The following is a 21086-nucleotide window of genomic DNA, read 5'->3' on the forward strand; positions in this document are numbered from 1 at the left end:
TAGGTGAGACACAGCGTGCGCTGAACTGAGCCCACCCTTTAATCCTGAGGTTCATCTGCCGGGGCCGAGCAAACTTGGACAGCGGCAGTGAGGGTCTCAGAACGTAGGTTTGTTTAGAGTGACCTTCTCTTAGATGGATTGCCTTACAAGGCTAACGAGCTCCATCTGCCCGGGGGGCTGGGAATCGAACCCGGGTCGCAGCGGCGAGAGTCCTGCACCCTAACCACTAGACCACCAGGGGCCCCACATGTGTGAGTACCTTTTTCTTAATGACATAATTTTTTGTTTTCTCTCTCTCCCAGCTGAATTTACTGATTTGTGTCCTGAAGGAAAAGGTTTCATTCCCTCTGGAGAATCATCTTATGGGCTTCTTGCTCAGAATTACAAAGGTCAGTACTGATTCGTATTAAGTTTAATTATTTCGGTTCTGGTAGTTGATTGACTAGCAATGTGATCCAGCAATGTAAACATACTAATTCAACTTTTATTAGGTGATAAAAACAGTTTGTGATATGAAGCATTACTGAAAATCATCATTTGACAGATTGTTAAGAATGTCAGTTACACAGTCTCTGCGATATTCTGGTTTGATTTATACTAAGTGCTATAAACTGTGAGAATAGGTGCTGAGACCACAAACCTCAAATACTCATTTACATATGAAATACAAAGCCAACTTAAATTTGTAGATAGGTGTATGAGAAGTTGGGAGAGAGAAGAAGAGTTCTGTTAAACATTAGGTCTACAAGGGAGAATGAATATAAAAACTGACGAGAAGTTCAGCAACAATGTTTTCAATACAGAACTTCATAAAATAATTATTGAACAAAAGGTGGTAGAGAAATAAGAGGGATAGAAATTGGTGGATGTGAGTGGGAGGGAACTGGCATCACCAAGAAGGAAAAGTGAGATCAGTGGAATCCCTTTTCAGGTTTGAGAAGTAGCCATCAATATTAATAATTTGAGAGATCAGTTTTCCTTGGCATAAGCACACTAAATTTGTGTTAGCTAAAATGAAGTCAACGTATTATCTTTTACATAACAGCTACAGAATCTGTAGAAAAGCACACGTGTTATATTTTGTTACTATTAGAATGACTGTTTTACAAATCAAGAAATAAATATAGCAAGTGCTGTGTGTTCGTGTCACATAAAAATGCAGTAAAAAATACTATTTTTTAAAGACCTTAATAGAGGCAGAATCACAGAATCGTAGAATGTTCAGGGTTGGAAGGGACACAGACGACCATCTAGTCCTAAACTCCCCTGCCATGGGCAGGGACACCTCTCACTAGAGTGTGTTACTCAAGGCCATATCCAACACGACCTTGAACACTGCCAGGGTTAGGGCATCCCCAATATCACATAGTTGATAGATAAGCATTTGTCAAACTTGCTTCTAGCTAAATAACTAATCTGTCAGACTTAATTCTGAGAGATGAAAAAAATGGTGGAAAGATTTTTGTTGGTTTTTTCCCTAAAGGTTATTATATGTACTTTTTAAACTACCCTTGCTCACTGAGTAGGACACTACTAAGTTGATTTTCTTGTTGAGTTAGTGAGTAGACCATAACTGAGTTCAGTTCTCTGTCTTACTAGTAATTTTTTGTGTTATCCTCAGCAGGTACTTCTTTACACCTGTAAATTGCATGTGACATGGAAAAAATAACAAAGTTTATAAGGCACTAATACCCAGATTTGTTCAAATTAATGTGGGCTTTTAAATGGGGTAACTCCTGTGAGACTCCACTCTCTGGAGGTTGCATTGTCCAGCAACTTGGAGTAAAGAACAAAGTGCCATTGGATGAACACAGATCTAAGACTGAAGGTAGCAGGGACCAACCTTCGAGAGACTTACAGTTTTTGTCTAGACAAGTTAGAACATTGTCACAGAGCTCATCTCAAAGGCTCTGATAGTCTCTGAGAGTATTTTTGTGTAGGGATTGTTTAAAGGTGTTGTTTATCTTTGCAGATCTAAGATTTCTGTATATATTCACAAGGGGGGTTTGGGACATGCTGTGTGTACAGTATGTCCAAATGTCTCAGACAAAATATGCATTGTTTTTGTGCTACCTCAGGGTTGATAATATCTCTAGCTGTTATAAATATTGAAATGTGGAAATAGTTCATCTAGAAATATCTTCCACAAATCCTTGCTGTAATCAGACTTTTTCTGTTTTCAGTAAATTTGTTTTGTAAAAACCTTAGGAATGACACAAAGGACAAATACTAAATGAATAAATAACTTTTAGTAATGTGATCTTTCTCTGTTACACTAACTCATATGTTCCTGTTGCTTTTGTCCACAAGCTTCTGCTTGTAGGAACAACTCCTGTTTTCTTAATTGAAATTATCTGTTAGAAGTGAATATACTCAGCCAGCCTCTCTTGACTCTGCGTCCAGGCTTTCGCATTTTTCTCCAGATACAAAATCCATGTTCCACAAGAAAAAGACAGATTATGTTTCTTATTAATGTTTGCATTGTTTTTGCTGCTAAACAGTCAAAATATTTAATGTTTGTAGCCACTTAGTGACTGGAAGAGTGGGTGTAAAAATAAATAGTTTTATGGACCTTTCAATTCTTCTGGAAAAAGTAAGCATTTGAATAATTCACATTAAAACTGCTGTACAGCTGGAAATGACAGCTTTGGGCTAAAGTCTGTGTTGCCCTAGAATAAATGGTGAGTAAATCTATAGAAGACATTGGGTTAAGGAAATTGGTATTGAGAGAAGAATTATGTACTTTACGCTGTGCTTTTTATTGCCATTTTTAATACCAGCTTTTAACTAGCTTTAACAGACTATTCTAAGTAGGTCTAGCAAATGAAAAGTAGGTTGGAAAAAAGGAAGTGAATAGAATTCCAGCAGTAACAAATACATAAATACAAGACTGGGGAAAAATGTGTACAACTGTGAAAAGCTATATATGAGCTGACATATATTTTCCTTGCAACCTTCCTGAAAACATTTAGCCTCATTTGATTCTCTTTGTCAGCTGTCACTAGTTCTATAGTATTTGCAGCCATATATTTAGGAACAGACACGATTGGTCCTACATGATGGGAATTCTGCACAGAAATTGTATTTTGAAAAATGAAGCCACAAGCAGAACAGATATGAAGATTTGCTGCCATGCACAGCAGAGTCACCAAACTGTATGGAAAGAGGAGAACAGTCACAAAGTCTATCCATAAGCATAACTGCTTAGTTTTGTAATCAGATGATGCTTAAATTAGATCCGTGGTGGGAATCCCTTTGGTAAAGCAAATTATACAGGAAAATACAGGCCACATTCTTCATCTCTTTTGTTTGTAGCTAAGAGCAGTGGGATATCAAAGGAGAGAAAGAGGAACTGCAGATTCTTCCAGTCTCTGTGTGCCGCAGGACTTAATTCTGACATGGGAAAGGGAAAGTAATGATCCACCAGTTTTTCTTTTTCCATTCTAGCTACAAGTGCACCACAGGCTTTTCCACACCAGTTGTTTGGGTTTTTTCCTGTGGATATCTGTGCTCCTGGGACTCTCTGTTTAAAGTGAAGTCTGCTTGAATAGAGAAGCATATGGGATTTATTCCATCTTGCTCCTCTACATGGTATCATAGTAACAATGGTAACAAAGCCTTTAATATTTCCTCCCCAGATGCTGATGAATGCCAACTCTTTGGACAAGAAATCTGTAAAAATGGCTTCTGTTTGAATACGCAGCCAGGTTATGAGTGCTACTGCAAACAAGGCACATACTATGACCCTGTTAAGCTCCAATGCTTTGGTAAGTTTATTTAAAGTGGTCTTGTCACTATAATGGTATGCAGATGGGCAAAACAAGCAGACTTGTATGGCGGGATTCCCATCACAACCGTGGTATTCCCAGCAAGGGGAGGAACACCAGACCTTTGAACTCCTGTAGCAGCTTTTGAAGATGCGTTGGGTCATTTCCCTTCCCTTCTGCTCAGCTGGTCAGAAATTCTGGATGACATGGCTATGGCATGTAGAGCAGGGTTTGCTTTATTTGCTTCCTTTTTCAGCAAATTAGTCCCAGGAGTTTACATCTCCAGAACAGTTCCTTGTGCTCCTTTAATTGCATAGTCAAGTGCTGGTGCCAGCCTTTATGAAGGCAGCACAATGTAATCAGAGGGTGCTCCCTCCTTACATGCACACTGCTGCTTCACTCTGCTAAGGTACAATTTAGCCTTCTGTTCTTTGTATGTGGGGTGAGCAGTTGAAAGCCTGTATGTTGAAGCTTACCTTTCATTTGGTAAGTGTCCCAGGTTTACTATATTAAATCAAATTAACACTTTTTTTTTTTCTTTCACGGACAGATATTTTCCATATAGGAGTTAATATGCAATGCGAAATTCTAGTTAAGGTCATTAATAAGCCCAACCTTTGTCTGCACAACCTTGTACTCCTTTTGTTCTGTTACTCAACTGAAAATTACTCAAAAATATGACCCTGGATTTTGCTTTGTAAGCAGAAAACCATGTATAATGTGCAGAATTGCATAATGAAAGGAAGTAATTTTTGCAACTGCAATAAGAGAGCCTTTCACCTTGGAATTCTATGATTGTTCTTTACAGAGGGTGGGGGTTTTGCTGATTAAATATAATTTATCTGAAGTGGTCTGCTCTTCCCTTCGAGCTAAATTTTGGCTTTTCCTCTCCAAGACAAACTAAGGAATATAACTACTGTGGCTAGGTAAGGTAATCCCTTTTCCTGACAAGCTCATGAAAAATCTCTGAGAGTATCCCCACCTCTAATACCTGCTGATACTGTTCTAAAGGGATAGGAATGTGGGAAGCATTTGCAGCTATGCTGGATGCAGGGTATGCCTGGCACTCCAGTCCCCCCAGCAAGCCTCCTCATCCTCCATAGTACTCCTCCCTAGCACTTGAGGATTAGAGGTCAGGATCCTGCTGATCTGTCTGTCCTTCTCCATGGGCATAGGCAGGATTTTATTGTCAGCAATTGGTATTTGTGGTAATTAACAGAAGGCAGGCAGGGAAATCTGTTCCTAATTAGGTAAACATTAACATAGAGTAACACAATGCAACTACTTTGTGCTGGCTCTTCTTGATACATTTCCTTCCATTTTAAAGACACGGATGAATGTCAGGACCCAAACAGCTGTATTGATGGCCAGTGCATTAACACAGAAGGATCTTACAACTGTTTCTGTACACACCCAATGATTTTGGACGCAACAGAAAAGCGATGCATCAGACCAGCAGATTCGAGTGGTATGATCCATTATACATATTACTGAAGTGAGTACACCTCTACGAGGTGGTGCTGACATGGCTACAGACCCTAAGTCTAAGCTTAGACTGGGTTATCCTTGGATGAGCCTGCTCTTCTAGAGGATTTTTGAAGGCAGTGCTTGGACCATCATCTGTTGATCCAGAAGGCATCATGATGTAGGACTCCACAGTGCTCCACTTTGCCAATGCAGACAGGACATTGCTGGAAGTATTATGAGATTAGACTCAGGCTGAGGATTCTTCAGCCTGACCTCACCCCAGTTCACCAGCTCTGCGCCTGCCTTGTCCAGCCTTGTAGGTAATGAAGCAGAGCCTGCTTGCTATCTCAGTAAGGCTGGGGTTTGGCTGCGGGCTAGGTCTGGAGATTCAGTTCTACCAAAGTAGGGAATTAAAAACAGGAATGACAGGATATAGGAGGAAATAGCTGAACTTGTATGTGTGCTTTCAATTGATTAACATTGAAGGTACATAGAGCTCAAGCGGCGGGCTGCAGCATCACCGTTAAAGTAACATTTTTGCATGTTCTTTTAATTTCAGTAGACACTGATTTCAGAAAAAATGTTAGATCTTATGAAATTCTTAAAAACATTTCAGAAATCCAGAGCATTATGCAGTCTGCACAGCTTTGTCTATGCCACACACGTCTTTGAAAGAAATGTTACAATGGGTTTGATTAATACTGGCACTGTATAGCCATAAATCCAGACCTCGGATCCCTGCAACTTGCAGTCCATTTTCCTGAGATGATTCTGTGAAAAGAAATGGGAATACAGACTGAATGCCTGTTTTAGTCATTCCAAATTATAAGGCTGATACTTTTGAGGAGTAATGTGGTCATCCTGTTGCCTGGAACTGTGAAAGAACCACAGCATTTCTATTGTTCAATCTTCAGTTAAACAAACCAAGAGCAGGATTCTCCTTTGGGTTCATTTAGGGTGTGAAGAGAATGCGAGGGCCCAAAGGGTCTTCCTTCATGCGACATTCAGGCTGACACAGCAATGATCATCTCACCCAGCACAAAGCACTCAAGCCTTGTATTGCTACTGGCAATGTCCTCCCTCACGCAGAGGAGGAGGGGACAGGCTCGTTCCTTTGCTGCCAGCAGAATTTGGATTTGGTTGCAGAGACACACTGCTGCTCTTCACTGCGTGTTCTGGCAAGTTCTTAGTAGAATAGGTATCTAAATGGTGATCACCTCTGCGCTTTCAGAACTCAGTTTTACTCTTGAGAGAGGTTTCAGTTCTGTACTCGCCCATGCATGATGTAAAACCGCAGTAAACAGATATGCACAGACAAGACAGAACCTTGGTTTCTGACAACATTTATTTTTCACTCTGTGTTGGAACAAAATCAAAACCTTGCAGATGTCTTTACAAAACAATTGTGCTGAAGTTTTTATGTTCCAAGTGGAAGATTAAGTTTACAGTTCCTCTCACTCCGATCAGCAGTGACCAAAGCTTGCTAGGACCAGGAATGATTCCTACTGAGATCTATGTCAAAACTAGTATGCCTCTGAAATATTCCAACTTTGACAAAAATACATGTTTTTGTTAATGTTCATAAGAATGTGACAGCAGTTCACAGCAGTTCACAGTCTCTAACAATAGCTGTAAGTGGATGATTAGGGACCAGAAGAGCAGATAAACAATACTCCTCCTCACCCTCCCCAGCACACTCTCAGCCTCCAGCTATTTTCAGCTCAGGGGATTTCCTGAGCCTGATGTAGTTTGTCTGTTTAGTTAATGGGACTCTCTCTTCCAAGTATTTGTCCAGTCTCCCGTTGAGGCCATTTTTGTTCAGCTCTGCCCTACTTGTAAAAGTCCTTTCAGATGCCATTGACGGCAATAGAAGAAAAGCAAAATAACAACTTTTAAAGATTCGTTCTGTGGATGGAGTTGCCCAAGCATTCATCTCTGTCTCAATGCTGTTTTTTGTCAAGCTCTGTTAACTTCCATGAGAGCCGAGCTGAATCAGTGTTAAGCATTCAGCAATGACTATGATTTAGGAAGTTTTATTTCTTGGGCGTCCAACCCAATGTGCTTTTAAATTGGCCTAATGTGCTAACTCAGAACTTTTTAAGATTTTTGCAAAACTGAACACTCAAGGGATGAGCCACCTCAGGCACTTAAAAATGGTCATGACTTCTAAGCTTAAATTTCAGCAAAGTCTGTAAAGTTAGGTTATTTTTCTAATCTAAATTTAGAAAATTTTTCAGTATGCCAGTGTCTTTTTTAAATAACAGTGCTGCGATGATGATCTAATCCTGTCTTCTCCATCAGAACAAACTGAAGAAGCTGAGGTCTACCAGGACCTTTGCTGGCAGCACCTAAGTGACGATTTTGTTTGTAGTCGACCTCTGGTTGGAAAGCAGACTACGTATACTGAGTGCTGTTGCCTGTACGGTGAAGCCTGGGGCATGCAGTGTGCACTGTGTCCTATGAAGGAGTCAGGTAAGGAAACACACATTCCAATTCTTGGTATGAAATCTGAAATACTTAATCAGTTTAATCCCTTGCATTTGTACCCGTGCTAATAACATAAGAAAGAACAAAAAAAAAACCCTAACCCCTCAAGGACTAATGGAAATTTTTTTCTTATTAATTAACAGAAAATCATTACAGTCTACATTTTGAAAATGTATTTGCTTTTATTTTTTGACATTTACAGGACTTGTTTCCTTCCAGTGGAACTGTCAGTGATAGGCAGTTTAGAACTTTGGTGGAAATGGGAGGACATTTTAAGGGTAGCAGAGTTCCTTAACGTGGCTGACAAAAACCATCTGTGAAAATACGGATGCAGTTCATGTGCACACACAGACACACACACACCACACTGCTCAACAGCTTACATAACTGTTTTGCTTTTTTGTTGCTGCTTTATACATTCAGATGCGTTTTTCAATGTGATATTCTGCCAGTCTGCCCACAATTAGATGTGTTTGCTTGATAAGGATCTGGTAAGCTGTGGTTTAAAATCACTAAGCCCTTCAAAAATAAGTTGTTATTATATGGCCAGATGTTCACATAATGTGAAATGTATAGATGAGCAATTTAAGTTAGTTAAAGGAAATGGGTTACCAATAAGGACCGAATAATTTCCAGGGAATGTAACTTAATGTGAAAGAAAGGTGACAGTCATATTTTTAAAAGACTATATTTTGTTTACGCGTGTAGAAATCAGATATTGTTCCATGATATTTCAGGTAGAAGTTGCTGCTTGTGGTGACTACAAAAGCAAAAAGGATATAGAGAGAAATGTCACTGACACACAGATTTATGTCTGGGGACTGGAGAAGGGACCAGTGGAAACAGCATAGGTACATGTCATGCTGTGCCTGAGATGCATCAGCCCTGGTATATACAGTCTGATACGATACTAACTTCTTCCCCTGCATATAAACTATTCCAAGGTCTAGTCTGGATGTAGCTTTCTTACCGTAAATATGTCTTTTGGTAATACGGCTTTCCATGTAGGAATACCATGCTGTGCTGGTAAAACATTTTATTGTGAACATACCTGGATTTTCGCTTGGGCCTACGTTACTCTAATGATAATGTCATGGCTAAAGCAGTACATGTTTTACTTGTAGCAAAAACCCTGGAGTTAAAACTATATAGGGAAGCTCAGTGAAGCATTAATGTGGTTGTTTCTTTCTGTTTGGTTTTTATGCTTTTATAATTTACTTGCGAGGTCCCTGAACCCGTTCTTAGATATCTTTACTTGTTTGAGTTTGCTTTGGAAGCACAGCAACTGAAAAAAAGCTCCTGATTTTGATGATGTTGGCTCGAGTAACTGCTGGCTGATGCTTACCCCAGAAAGAGTCTGAAGAAGAAAAACAGGGCATGACAGGAGCTTAATTTATAACATATGGAAATCTCTGAAATATCTTTGTCAGAACAAATCTTACAGGAGGACATTGAATTACTACACCTGCTAGAATAACAATTGCAATGGAATTAAATTTAATATTGACAAAAAAAAACAGGGCAGAAGAATTGTTGCTATGACCTGGAGCTCCTCAGGTAGAAAGATCGAGCAGATTAAAGCAGTTTTTCTTTGTACAAATTTCGTTACACGGTGACAGTGACCCATCTGTGCCATGTAATCCTGAGAGAAGGAAAAAACTTCCTGGTAGAGAGTTCAGGTAGGTACAAGACTTGCTTCTGGAAATTTCTAGCTAGTTATATTTAAAGCAGGATAAATCTGAAAAGGAAGAGAAAAAGACTACCAAGATGGCCAGGGAAAGACAACTGTCTTACAAGGGAAGATGAAAAATTCCAAACATGGATGCTGAACAAACAGTAAGACTCTACATTACAGCACAATCATGGAGGATTCCTGCACACTTTTTAATTAAACAATAGTGCTGATATTAGTTAAAAATTGGAACTATTTCAATCTGAAAATATGAAATGTATTTTGATCATTAGGACCACAGGATTCTGGAGCAGCACTCCCATGCCAACAGTGGGGTACAGATCCCCACTAGCTCTATGAAGAACCTTGAGAAATTAATTTTAAAAATGACATGGAAGTTCCCAATGGACAACATCCTAAACATCAGTTCAATGATCCTCAGTCAAAGCTGAAGAGCACTATGTTGGATCATAAAATCTTTCTCTCTCCAGACGCAGGATAACTTTTATGTGACGTTTAATTTGCATTGAGAAGTATCTGCAAAAATTAAAACTATTAGTCATACTTTGATCCCAAATACTTAAAATCATCCTTATAGATTGGAACATAGATAGTTAAAAATAAAACCATATTGAATCTTTATTATGTCAGAACAAGCATACAAGCTTATGTTTCTTAGTGGAGATGGTATGTGCTCATTTGTCCTCACACACATGTGCACGCACCCACACAGAAACCTGGAAGCCTTTCTCTGTTTTCAGGAACATTTACCAAGAAAAATTTAAAGTTGACTGAACTGAATAAATGATTCATTTGACAAGTCTTCGGTCTGTAGCACTTAAAGTGATATCATTGGCTCAAGAGAGTGCTTTCACACCTCCAGGCCAGCAGGTCACAGGTTCAAGTCCTGGCTGGGGAACCTGGAATTTCTCCATTTTTAAATACTTAGGTATTGTGTTGGCCAGATTTACTACTGAAGGTGTTTGCTTATTTCTCCAATTAGGAGCCTTCTGAAGATTTGCAACACATGTTAAAGAAGACCTGGTGATGTGAAAAGTATTATCACCAGAAGACTTTCACCTTGAAACGGGTTGGATCATAGAACAGATCATTCACTGATCTGTCGTTTCATTTTACCTTGTTTATTATACTCTTCTTGTATTTGAGGATCTAGTTGCCACCCTTAGAAAGAAGGAAATACAGACCTACCAGCATAAGTGGTACATTTGCAAGTCCCTTCTAAAGAGATTCATGCCTTAATAAAAATAACCTCCAACATTTGTAACACAGCTCATCTTTAAAGCCTTTCCATTTTTCACAACAAGATTTAAATGTCCTATTTAAGTAGCATCCAGCATAAAACCAGTGGGAAGGTAGAGAACTTCTATAGGATGAATTACATACAGAATTACATTCTATATTAAGTAAAAAGAAATACAGTCTTAAATCATCATGAAAACAGAACTTACATTTGCTATGATTTCTAAAAACTTAATGGGTGCTTAGTCAAACAAACCCCACTGAAAATAACACCAGACATTCAGAGCCTGAGACAAAAATATTTATTACCTGAGCACTTGTTGAAATATTGTAACTGAACAGCAACATCTAACAACAGTAAGATTGATAAGTATTTGGATGACAACACTGAGGAACAAACTCAAAATACTAGTTCAAAGTCCTGATCAAAATACTGCAAACATGAACTATAGTGGTGTGATTGAGTACATCTTACTGGTGCATACAATTTCTTGGGGCAGGCCTTCTCATCATTAAACAAAGGATACAAAGACAGATTATTTTCAATCACATTGGTTCTAACATTCTGATTTTATGATATCATCATATTGCAGATAAAGACTTTCACAAATTGCATCCAATCCCAAAATATTAACTACTGAAATATATTTTCTCTGAGCTCGTGGCTTTAGTAGGTACTTGCCTAAAGAATGTTTAGTAATTATTCTCAAGAAACCTCTGTGTTACTTGAGATTTGTCATTTGCAATCTGTAATAATTGACAAATTGTGGAAAATCAGAAATTTGGATTCTTTTTGGTTTAGATAACAAAAGCAAAATATCTTTTCTTCATTGCACCCACCCCCAAAAAATACCTGTTGGATGGCCTGCCTTCAGAATTTCTGCTTTCTTGATCAATTTACTGTTAGTGTCTAAAGTCCCAACTCTTTCTATCCAGAGTCTATAGTCTAGTAACTGGCAGCAGGACAGGCACTGATAGGTTTAGCAGCTGGGTCAAACCCTCCATGCTAGAAAACAGAGCAAGTGGCCTAGATTGAAAAAATCTGGAATCTTAAATAAAGCCATGTACACTTGAAGTTAACCTGAACATGTAGGACCTGAATTATAAACCTTCTGAGACTCCAGAAGCTCCTGTGAGACCCTTATGGAACTGTAGTGGATTTTAGACAAGGTGTATTGTTATAGCTTACAGGACATTTGAAAAGGAGGAGATAGAACTACCAGCTAGAAAATGTTCAGTAAGGTTCTGGGGTCAGCATTTAATTTGCAGAGACTGCATATTTTTGTATTTGTAAAATTATCTCTTTGGAGTTCTTGCAGTGCAATAGCCCCTTTGTTTCAGTAACACCTTAACATGCTGGTAAGCTGGAATTAAGAGCCCCTGAACTAAGGTATGTCAGTCAGTTAAGGAGGGAGGGTGCTTTCTCCTGTGGCTGCCTGGAGAAGTTTTAATATAAAAAAATGGGGTAAGGTAGGACTGGGGCTCTGCAGCTTTGACAGATGTTTTAGTAACTATTGAAAGTGGGGGTACATTACTACATATATAACTTCTACCTTTTTGTTGGTGTGAGTACTAAGATAACATCATGAACACATTCTTAGGCAACTGGAAAGGGCACCAGCATTGTTTATCAGCCTTCTTATTTGTGTATCATTATACATACCTTTTTTTATTGTAAGTTTTAAATTCTAGTACTTTGTGGGTTTTTATGGAACCACTGTATGTTTAAAAGATCTGCAGAAAGGACAGTGGATGTTACTGATGTTCTGTGGGACAAGTAGCATAAAAAACTGCTGGAAACTTATGTTGTCCTTGAAATTTCTCTTTATCTCCACCTTAGCATTTGCAAAGCCCACACTAAGAGAACACTGAAGGTAGTGGGTAACATAAATCACCTGGGATGTTGTATAATGTAGGATTTCTCTTGGCCAATATCACATGGTGGTTTTTTATACAGAAACCCACATCAGTGCTGGTCCTGCCAGTTTCTCCTTCCATCAGAAAAGAGAAATCAGCCCCTTGCACAGTATATTCCTCTGATCTGTTCTAGATGTGTACTTTACAGTGAGATGGTATCCTAGAAGTGGTTATGTGTTTCCACGGCCAAAGAATGGACACTGGATAACTAATTCAGATGCAGACCTTTGGAGATGCCTACATGTAGTTGAATTCTACCCGTTTCTGGCAGAACAGATTATTTGGATTGAATTTTTGTTGCAAGGGACTCTGTGTATCCTTTGTAAACATCATGAATTAGTCCTGGGCTGAGATTCCATATTATGAGAACATAGTGTTCCCTTCAAATTCTGGCTAATGTCACTCATGAAGATCTGGAAGTACAGGGAAAACCAATGTGTGTAAAGGATGAGTTTCCATCTGTCCTCTTTTGAGGTGGTAAAGATCAGCAGGGAGGCACTGGATTCATTTCTGGAGACCATTGTTCATCTTTCCATTTAGGATGGCATTGTGCCTCTTTCCTTTCTGGTAAGGACTCTGGTCAAATCGATTATATCCTCTGGACTTAAAATATTACAGTAACTGGGCGTTGACAACTAATCTGTTGTGCAGACTGATTTAATTTCTATTGATGAAGGTTTTCAGTGTTTTTTCTGAACTTTAGGAGAGACATGCAGAATAGCTTTGGAAGGGTTTTCCTCCTGAAACCTCACGTTCCGAGTGTACATGGAAGCCATCAAGCAGTCAGAAAGCCATGTGCAAAGTTGCAGCAAAAATAACCTGACTCTTATTACAACTTTTAACTATCTACCTCTAGCAGTAGGAGAGAGATCATTTTAGGGAATTTGAGCAGCATTGGTTGAGGAGCAAAAGGTGAGGAACAAAACCAAAAGATTTCTGAGATAAACAAATTGGTAATTAGTTTTAGCAAGAGCTTTGCATCCTCTGTAAACTCTTTCTCAGCAATTTCATTTAGAGTATATCCATGTGAAGACATTCATATCCTTCCTAACTCATGAAAAAAATCCCTTAAAACTGATAGCATTCCCTTTTCTTCAGTTGTAGAATATACGTGAATGCTTTCCACCACAACCTCAGCATTTGTTCATGGGTGATATCAATGAAATTAGCTAAATTATCAAATAGCACAGTCTAAATGTAGAGCAGAAATACCTTCAGCTTGTGTTCACAAATGATGAATTCTCCTGAGACAGCTTAAAGTTAACCAATTCAGACTGATGTCCAGAACCTCTGGTTGGGAAGGGACATATATTACATGTAATAAATGCTTTTGTGGTTTTGTTCATCTCTCTGGTGATTTCTTCAATGGCAAAACTGTTGCATTGTTCAATAATTCGATGGAACTGCCTTGGTGTCAATAGTTTTGGCTCCTTGTGTGTGTGTGTGATGGTGACAATTCTGAGGAGCTGGAACAGGAATAAAGCTTGCTTTATGGGCAGGAGCTGAATTGGCTGTGATGCCGTTGTTTTGTGGTTGTGTCAGGAAAGCTTTTTTATATAACATTTTGCTTTAAATAAATGAAATATGGAATAATTTTTCTGATGGGAGAATTAAGGATTTTAAGGCCTTTGGGTACAAGTTAGGCCCACACAGGCTTGTGCAGTTAGAACAGCTGTATATGCAAATCAGATGCACATTTGCACAGCTGCATTTGTGCTAAAGAGCACCTAAAAACCAGTCAGTCCATCCAATTTATGGTGCGTTGTCTCTGTCAGCCGAGCTTTCATCACCAATTACAGCTAACATCTGTGCCAGTACGCATGTGTGTCTAGCTGTAATCCCCTAACACTTGTTTAATATGCAATACATCTGACTTTAAAAATGTCTTTTACATTTTTGGAAGCATACATCAGCTTCCTTTTAAAATAGCTACCCTAAGTTATACAACAAGATGTCTCTATGCTTCATTTGCAAGTTATGAGAAAAACTTAGAAACACATGGACCAGTGTAGACTAAACTATATACTAAAAACAAAGTTTTTTCCTCTTGAACTGCAGTCGTGTTGTCCCTGATCACAGCCAGAAGATGAGCAAGTAGAAAAACCCATACAGAAAAAGGTTTTTTCATTGATTATGGATTATATAATTTTTTTTTAACTTTACATGAAAGATTCTTTTGAAAGTGAGCATTAATTTTTGTGACAACTAAAATGGTTTTGTCATTCAGGAGTAGTTTCACATTCTCTCTTGCTCTTTGCCCCCTTACCACCTTCTTGATCTCAGTCTCCTACTGTCATCTCCTAGGGCAATGTCATGCTGTTCTCCCATTTGTATACTTGCTGCAACTTTCTGTGTGTCAGTCATGCTTTTACGCACAAATCTTACAGCACTCTGTTCATTTAGTTCCCTCCCCTGGAAAACTGTGGTGAGCACACATCACTGTGACCCAAAATACATTATTTTTCATTTGAACTGTAGGAACATAGCATAGCAAGGGGAAAAGTTTAAAACAACAGAAACTGTCGTCTCCGTAACTTGTTCTGTCCTCTACAGGGGCACTCTGATGGGTTCATTTCTCTCAGGCATTCAAGTCTCTTTATTTCAAAACTCTCATGATCTTTCCAGAATGTGACCCCCCAGATACTTTTCAGTCTTTATACTCTCCTCTTTGCCCACCCTTTTCTTCCCTGAGGGGGAAAAAAAAAGAAAGAAAAAGGAAAACACAAGCTGAGGAAGGTAGCATAGGTAACTTGCCATTGTTATTGGTCCTGAATCGCACCTGTTTATTTCTTAAGTGAGTTGCTAAGAGCAACTGAGCACCTAGTGACTGAACCAAGGCATTACTAAAGACAAGAGATTCAGTCTACACTACTTGTACTGCTAAATAGAACATAGAGTATTAAGAGAGTATTATATTCACTGTGTCTGTCTCGCATTGGCCTTTTTAGCCACCAGCACGCTTGTAGCAAATGTGGGTAGAGTCCTTCCCAAATCTTTGTTTGCGAAGCCTAGCCATGATGGTGATGATGATAGGTAATTATAGGTAAAGAGACCTAAAAATGCAGATATTCAGAATTTGATATTCGGGGACCATTGGGGCAGGAAACAAGTTTCCTTAGTCAACATTTCTTTATTCTTGTTTAGACAATAAACAACTTTGCGTTGGCAAACATGCAGTATAAAATAGTCTTGCACAATCTTCAAACTACCCAACTCTCATGTACATTGAGAGCTCCAGCTCTACAGATTTTCAAATGTTCCAACTGCTTCCTTCACAACTAAAACATGGTTTCTACTACCAGTATCACTAAGGGCAAAATTAGCACTGAGTAATCTGGGAAGCCGGTGAAGCGGTGATCCCTAAGACCTGCTTGTCTTGTCCCCTTGCCTTTCACTGACTGTTTTTATGTGGTGGTTTCTTCCACACAGGCCAGATGAATTAGTATTTTGTGGTAGAGCACAGATTTCCTTTGCCAAGAACATTTGTGGGCATCTGTGAGAAAGTGCTTTTACTATTCTGCACAGCTTTTCTCTATGTATATATGAATGGAGGAGTCACTCTGAGATGGTAACCTGGCTGTCTCCATGCATGGATGTTATCTGGAGTTAGATGTGGGGAAGGAAGAATGGGGTGTTTCTGGTCCTATGACAGCTCTTAAAACTATGCTTATTATCATACTATCTCAGTGGGAAGCTGTGCAGTCAGGGATGTAAATAACATTTGCTGTATGCTGTTTATTTTCTCATGCTGACTTTGTTTCATGTGCCCTGGGATACCACTCTTGGGCAGTGTACTTTGTCAACTGGAAGAGGAGAGGGTTTTTTGAATATTATTACTGTATATAAATATGTTCTGGAGGACACACGTCAAAGGAAACCACTTTGCTCTTGAAGCAGAAGGTGGTGAGATTTACAGTGATTTGTAAGTTCTCTGGGGAGTTCATTCTGCAGACTTAGACTGGCACCCTTCACAACTCTAGATGTTCATAGACAAGCTTTACCTGTACTATACTGTCTTGTGCTCTCAAAGGGCCACATTGTTGACCACAGAATTCAAACAGACTTTTTGAACATTTTTTTTTTTCAGTACAAAATAAAATAGTTACAAGTGGAGGAGATACTACCTGTGAAAATAAAGTTAGAGTGCTGGGCAGCAAGTGGGGCTGTGCTCTGCAATGTCTAGAGCAGGCTGGATTTATCCAGCTATTTGCTGTGTGGGACAGTTCTACACAGCATGAGGTTTCTGGCCCTGTAACCATTTGCAATTCTTGGATTTTGTATCTGCTTAGGGCTTTTTTTCCTCTCTCTCTTTTGGTGGTTTTTCTTTCACGTCCTTTCTCTGCCTGATTCTCAGAACACCAGGCAATCTTCACAGAACCAGATGCCAAATAGTCTGTAGGAACATTAAAGAAGCACCTGGATTCTATATTTTAACAACATTTCTATTTTCAAATAAATTGTTTAGTATGTGTTTTAGTAAAGGGTAATAAAAACAGAGTTGACACAATTTTAATTTGATTTATAAAAAAATTAAACTCTGCATCAGCATTTCAGACATGGACTCTGGCACCTGAAATGAAGAGTTGCTTTGGTCTGCTTCAACTTGTGTAGTCTAGCTACTAGAGAAAGGCACAAAGTTGGAGCATAACTATTTCTCCTGTGCCTTTCCACCATGCCCTTTGAGGTTCACAGCCAAGGAGACTTTGAACAGCACTCATACTTAAACCTGTGTGTTGAAGATACAGTGTGTAGACAAGTGTGGGCTATTTTAAAAGTATTTTTCACTCTGATTTCTGCAGGTTGGCTGACAGTGCCAGAAATATGACTGTACTTGCTCCAATTTCCAGCAATCCAGCATCCCTCTCCTCTTCTTCCCATGCAGACCAGAAGAACCTGACCTATAACTTTTTGTACAGTTATTGACTCAAAGCTATCCCTGGTGTTATCCCTATTATGACTTAATAGTGTATTTTTGGCTCATTAACATTTTAATGACATTCTTCTTGAAGAGAGAATGCTTTCTGGAAATTGCAGATTTATGGTGTTTCTAGGAAGATAAGTTTATTTCCAGCGAATACGAACCACAGCTCACTGGGACTAATATAATGCAGCCTGTGTTACAAGTGTGTTTACTTTTATATCCTATTTTCTTTCCCCCCTCAGAGGATTACGCCCAGCTGTGCAACATTCCTGTTCCAGGATCAAGACGGCCATATGGACAGGATGCTTTAGTTGACTTCGAGGAGCACTACACTCCAGAAACTAATCCATACTTTGTTGAAGACCGTAAGCAAGTTTCTCTGTTATGTAAAACAGTTGAAATGAGGGTTGCAACCTGAATTGTTTCTCTGTAGCCAGCTCGATTCTTCTCTTTGCTTCTGAGTAATGTGGCTTTTTTATATTTTAGTTATTCCTATGACGCTAGCTTTCAGTCAGGTGTTCCAGTTCAAGAGCCAGGTTTGTATGAGAGTCCAGTTGGGCTCAGAGTACAATTAATTTTTAATATAGTGAAATAGTTTGTGCCAAGTCTACTAAACTTGTGTTTACCAACAGATTTACAAATCAAGGTCAAAAGAATTGCCAGTTTTCCTTCTCACAAATTAATTTTCCTTTGGAGCACGGGACAGATTTCTCCAGAGTGCATTTAATTTAATAGAAAAAATTTCCATATTTTCCCAGCAGAATTTATATGGGTGAAATGAGAACATGCAAGTCTTTCTTGCTCAGTGGAGAAAAAGTACAGCACAGTATGATCAGAGAGTATGCATACATATAGCCTTCAGGCTAGAGTGTATGGCCTGCCAAGCAGGGTGTGAGGGATTGTACATGGCATCTTGGCTGTACTTGAGGAATATAGGGATTCTTTAGAGATCTGGCCCAGCTCATTGTTAAGACTTGATGGAAAGTAATGTTTACAGATTTCAGCATCTTTCTCAAAATCAGCCACAGGTCCAGTATATTTAATCGCAGTTTTAGAGAAGAAAAGTGGAGGTGTCAGAAGGATCTGGTAACTTCCCATGGTTTATATATTTATGGTCTACAGGTTGCTGCTGTACTCTTTCACAGTCAGTGTTATTGAATGTTGATGTTTAATTGAAACTTAATTACTTAGTGTTGATGTTTAATTGAAATGCAACATAGTTGAAAACTACCAATGGAAATTACCATCCACACAAAAAAAAGGTCAGAAGGATGACTGGGAAACCAATGTTCATATACTGTTAATCAGATAAAATACTGACTGGGAAAGAAGCATTTCACAAGCTATAAGCAGAGGTAAATAAATGTGATAAAATGTAGATGGTTTTGAATGCACAGCTGAGACCACTGTCTTCATAGAATGGCTTCAATTGGAAGGAACCTTAAAGATCATCCAGTTCCAGCCTCTTGGGGGCAGAGGCTTAAATGCTTATGTCTCTTGCTCCTGTCCCATCACTGAATCAGATGGGGAATCCTGCTTAAGGCATCAGAGACTTCAAGGTCACAGTCCTACTGCAGGTTGTATGAGGAATCAATACCTCTTGTCCCATGGCAGGGCCATGTACTTCAGTGTAGTATTTGTCATTGTGCAGTCATTTTCTACAGAACCAAATACATGCATTAGGATTACAATACAGGTCCCATCCAGCTGTTTTGAAGTAACTTGTGAAGTAGAACTCGCTGTGAGTGATAAATATTTCAGTTTTAGCTAGTTAAAATTACGACATAGTGTGTTTATGAGGAAGAGAGAGAGGATGAGAAAAAATATGTGTATAGGTGTGTACACATGTTTATGCACATGTATATATACCTATGTATAAAATATCTGTCTAATAAATGATGCCTTTTCTTTATTTAAAAATATCTACATATCTGGGGGGACACCTTTACTTTTCTTGGCAGTATTTTCTAAATTAGCAAAGGTCTTCACTTTACAGGTCTCTTGTAGAGCCCTCTGCAAGCTCTGTCAGAGAACATTTAAATGAAACTTGGTTAAATTTCTTGCTACATTGTTACCTACATCATGACAGCGCTCAATACCCTCAATACCATTGCACCCAGAAGTGATTTACTAGGTTCATGGAAAAGACTGCAATGTTTCCCACTTAATGTACCCTTGTATACATCCTATTTATTATATATGTTCTTGAGATGTGACATATGTCAGCAAGTACATGTCACATTATGTATTCGGTGTCTTCAGAATCTATTAAGTGTATGACTGACCAGCATGATCCTAACTAAGAATCCCACCATGCTAGAAAATCCAGGATAGGGACAATGTATGTAGTCAAAGAGAGGGGGAGTGGAAATGGCAGTATGGAAGTTAAATGGAGGATAATATGGAAAGGGCAGAGAAGAAAGGCAAAAGCAGGCCAATAGAAAAGAAAGCCTCAAGGACTGAGACAGGATGGAGTAAATACAAAAAGACAGAAGAATAAGCACAAGGAAAGGGAGAAATGCACAGTCCTAGGTATGTTAGCAAATATACATATCACGTTGTAATATAAATCAGTAAACAGGTTTTCAATAAATCAATGGCTTGATTTTGGTGTCACTATATGTTACGGGGCAGATGGGGAGATATATCCCACTCTATTCCACTCCAGCTCCAATTTCTCCTCTATATATTCATTACGCTGTTAAATCTATGACTCCAACATTCTCAACTTTTTCCACAAAAGTCTTTCTGATGTGATGGGCTGCCATCTGCAGTCCTGTTACATCACTGCTCCATGAGGAGAAAGCTAGCAAAAAAAACTCGTGCGGGACTTACAGGAGCAATTCAGTCCTAGAGAGAATCTCTGAACATGTAAAAAAAAAAAAAAAATTTTGTAAGTATAAATCCTCCCTTATACATAAAAGCATATCTGTCACAAAAGCCTTAATGCAGGGAGCACAAAAGGCGTTGTATAAACCACTGAGTACAAAGACAACTCTTTGTATAAGAGGTAAAAAAAAAAAAAGCTCAACCCTTTAAGCTTTAACTGCTCACCATCTAGAATTATGACAAGAAGCAGTTGGTAGATTATAGGTATTTGTACTGGCACCAGTTACTGAAGTACAAGCCAAAACCACAACAGGAAAGCAGTCTCTGATTTCTTCTTACTTTCCTCAAGGCAGCTGAGATTGATTTTTTTATATATGTTTTCTTCTAGATAAATTAGAATGCATCTCTTTCCCTTCTACACACACCTTATTTTTCTAGAATACCGTTTCAAGAATCTTATACCCTAAACTGCAGTACTACTTGTTTCCATAAAGGTTGATACACATAACAATTTAAATAAAATGTCCTGTTTAGAAAATGCTGACGTATCCTTTAAAAAATATACTATCAAATTATGCAGTTTCCTTTACTACAAAAAAAAATAAATTACAGACTTTTAACACAAAAACTTAAGAGTTAACAAATTCAGTTTCCATCTTGAAACATATCACAGTACTTTTCTGGTACATCTAAAACTCCAGATGGTGCAGCTCTGCTAAAGCTGACCTATTTTCTGCAAAGTCAAGTCACGTTCCAGTAAACTTCT

General features: G+C 38.7%; 1 protein-coding gene across 3 annotated transcripts in view; it reads left to right on the forward strand.

The window, feature by feature from the left end:
* LTBP1 (latent transforming growth factor beta binding protein 1) overlaps positions 1-21086 on the forward strand; it is a 193889-nt gene that overhangs the window by 170308 nt on the left and 2495 nt on the right. For all 3 annotated transcript variants that reach the window (XM_017806812.1, XM_017806813.1, XM_017806815.1), the window contains 5 exons: positions 303-389; positions 3639-3767; positions 5095-5235; positions 7536-7706; positions 17734-17856. In XM_017806812.1, the coding sequence (XP_017662301.1) occupies positions 303-389; positions 3639-3767; positions 5095-5235; positions 7536-7706; positions 17734-17856 (651 nt within the window). The remainder of the gene's footprint in view (positions 1-302; positions 390-3638; positions 3768-5094; positions 5236-7535; positions 7707-17733; positions 17857-21086) is intronic.

Source organism: Lepidothrix coronata, unplaced genomic scaffold (genome assembly GCF_001604755.1).
Source record: "Lepidothrix coronata isolate B3197 unplaced genomic scaffold, Lepidothrix_coronata-1.0 Scaffold16, whole genome shotgun sequence".
In the NCBI taxonomy this organism is placed as follows: Eukaryota; Metazoa; Chordata; class Aves; order Passeriformes; family Pipridae; genus Lepidothrix; species Lepidothrix coronata.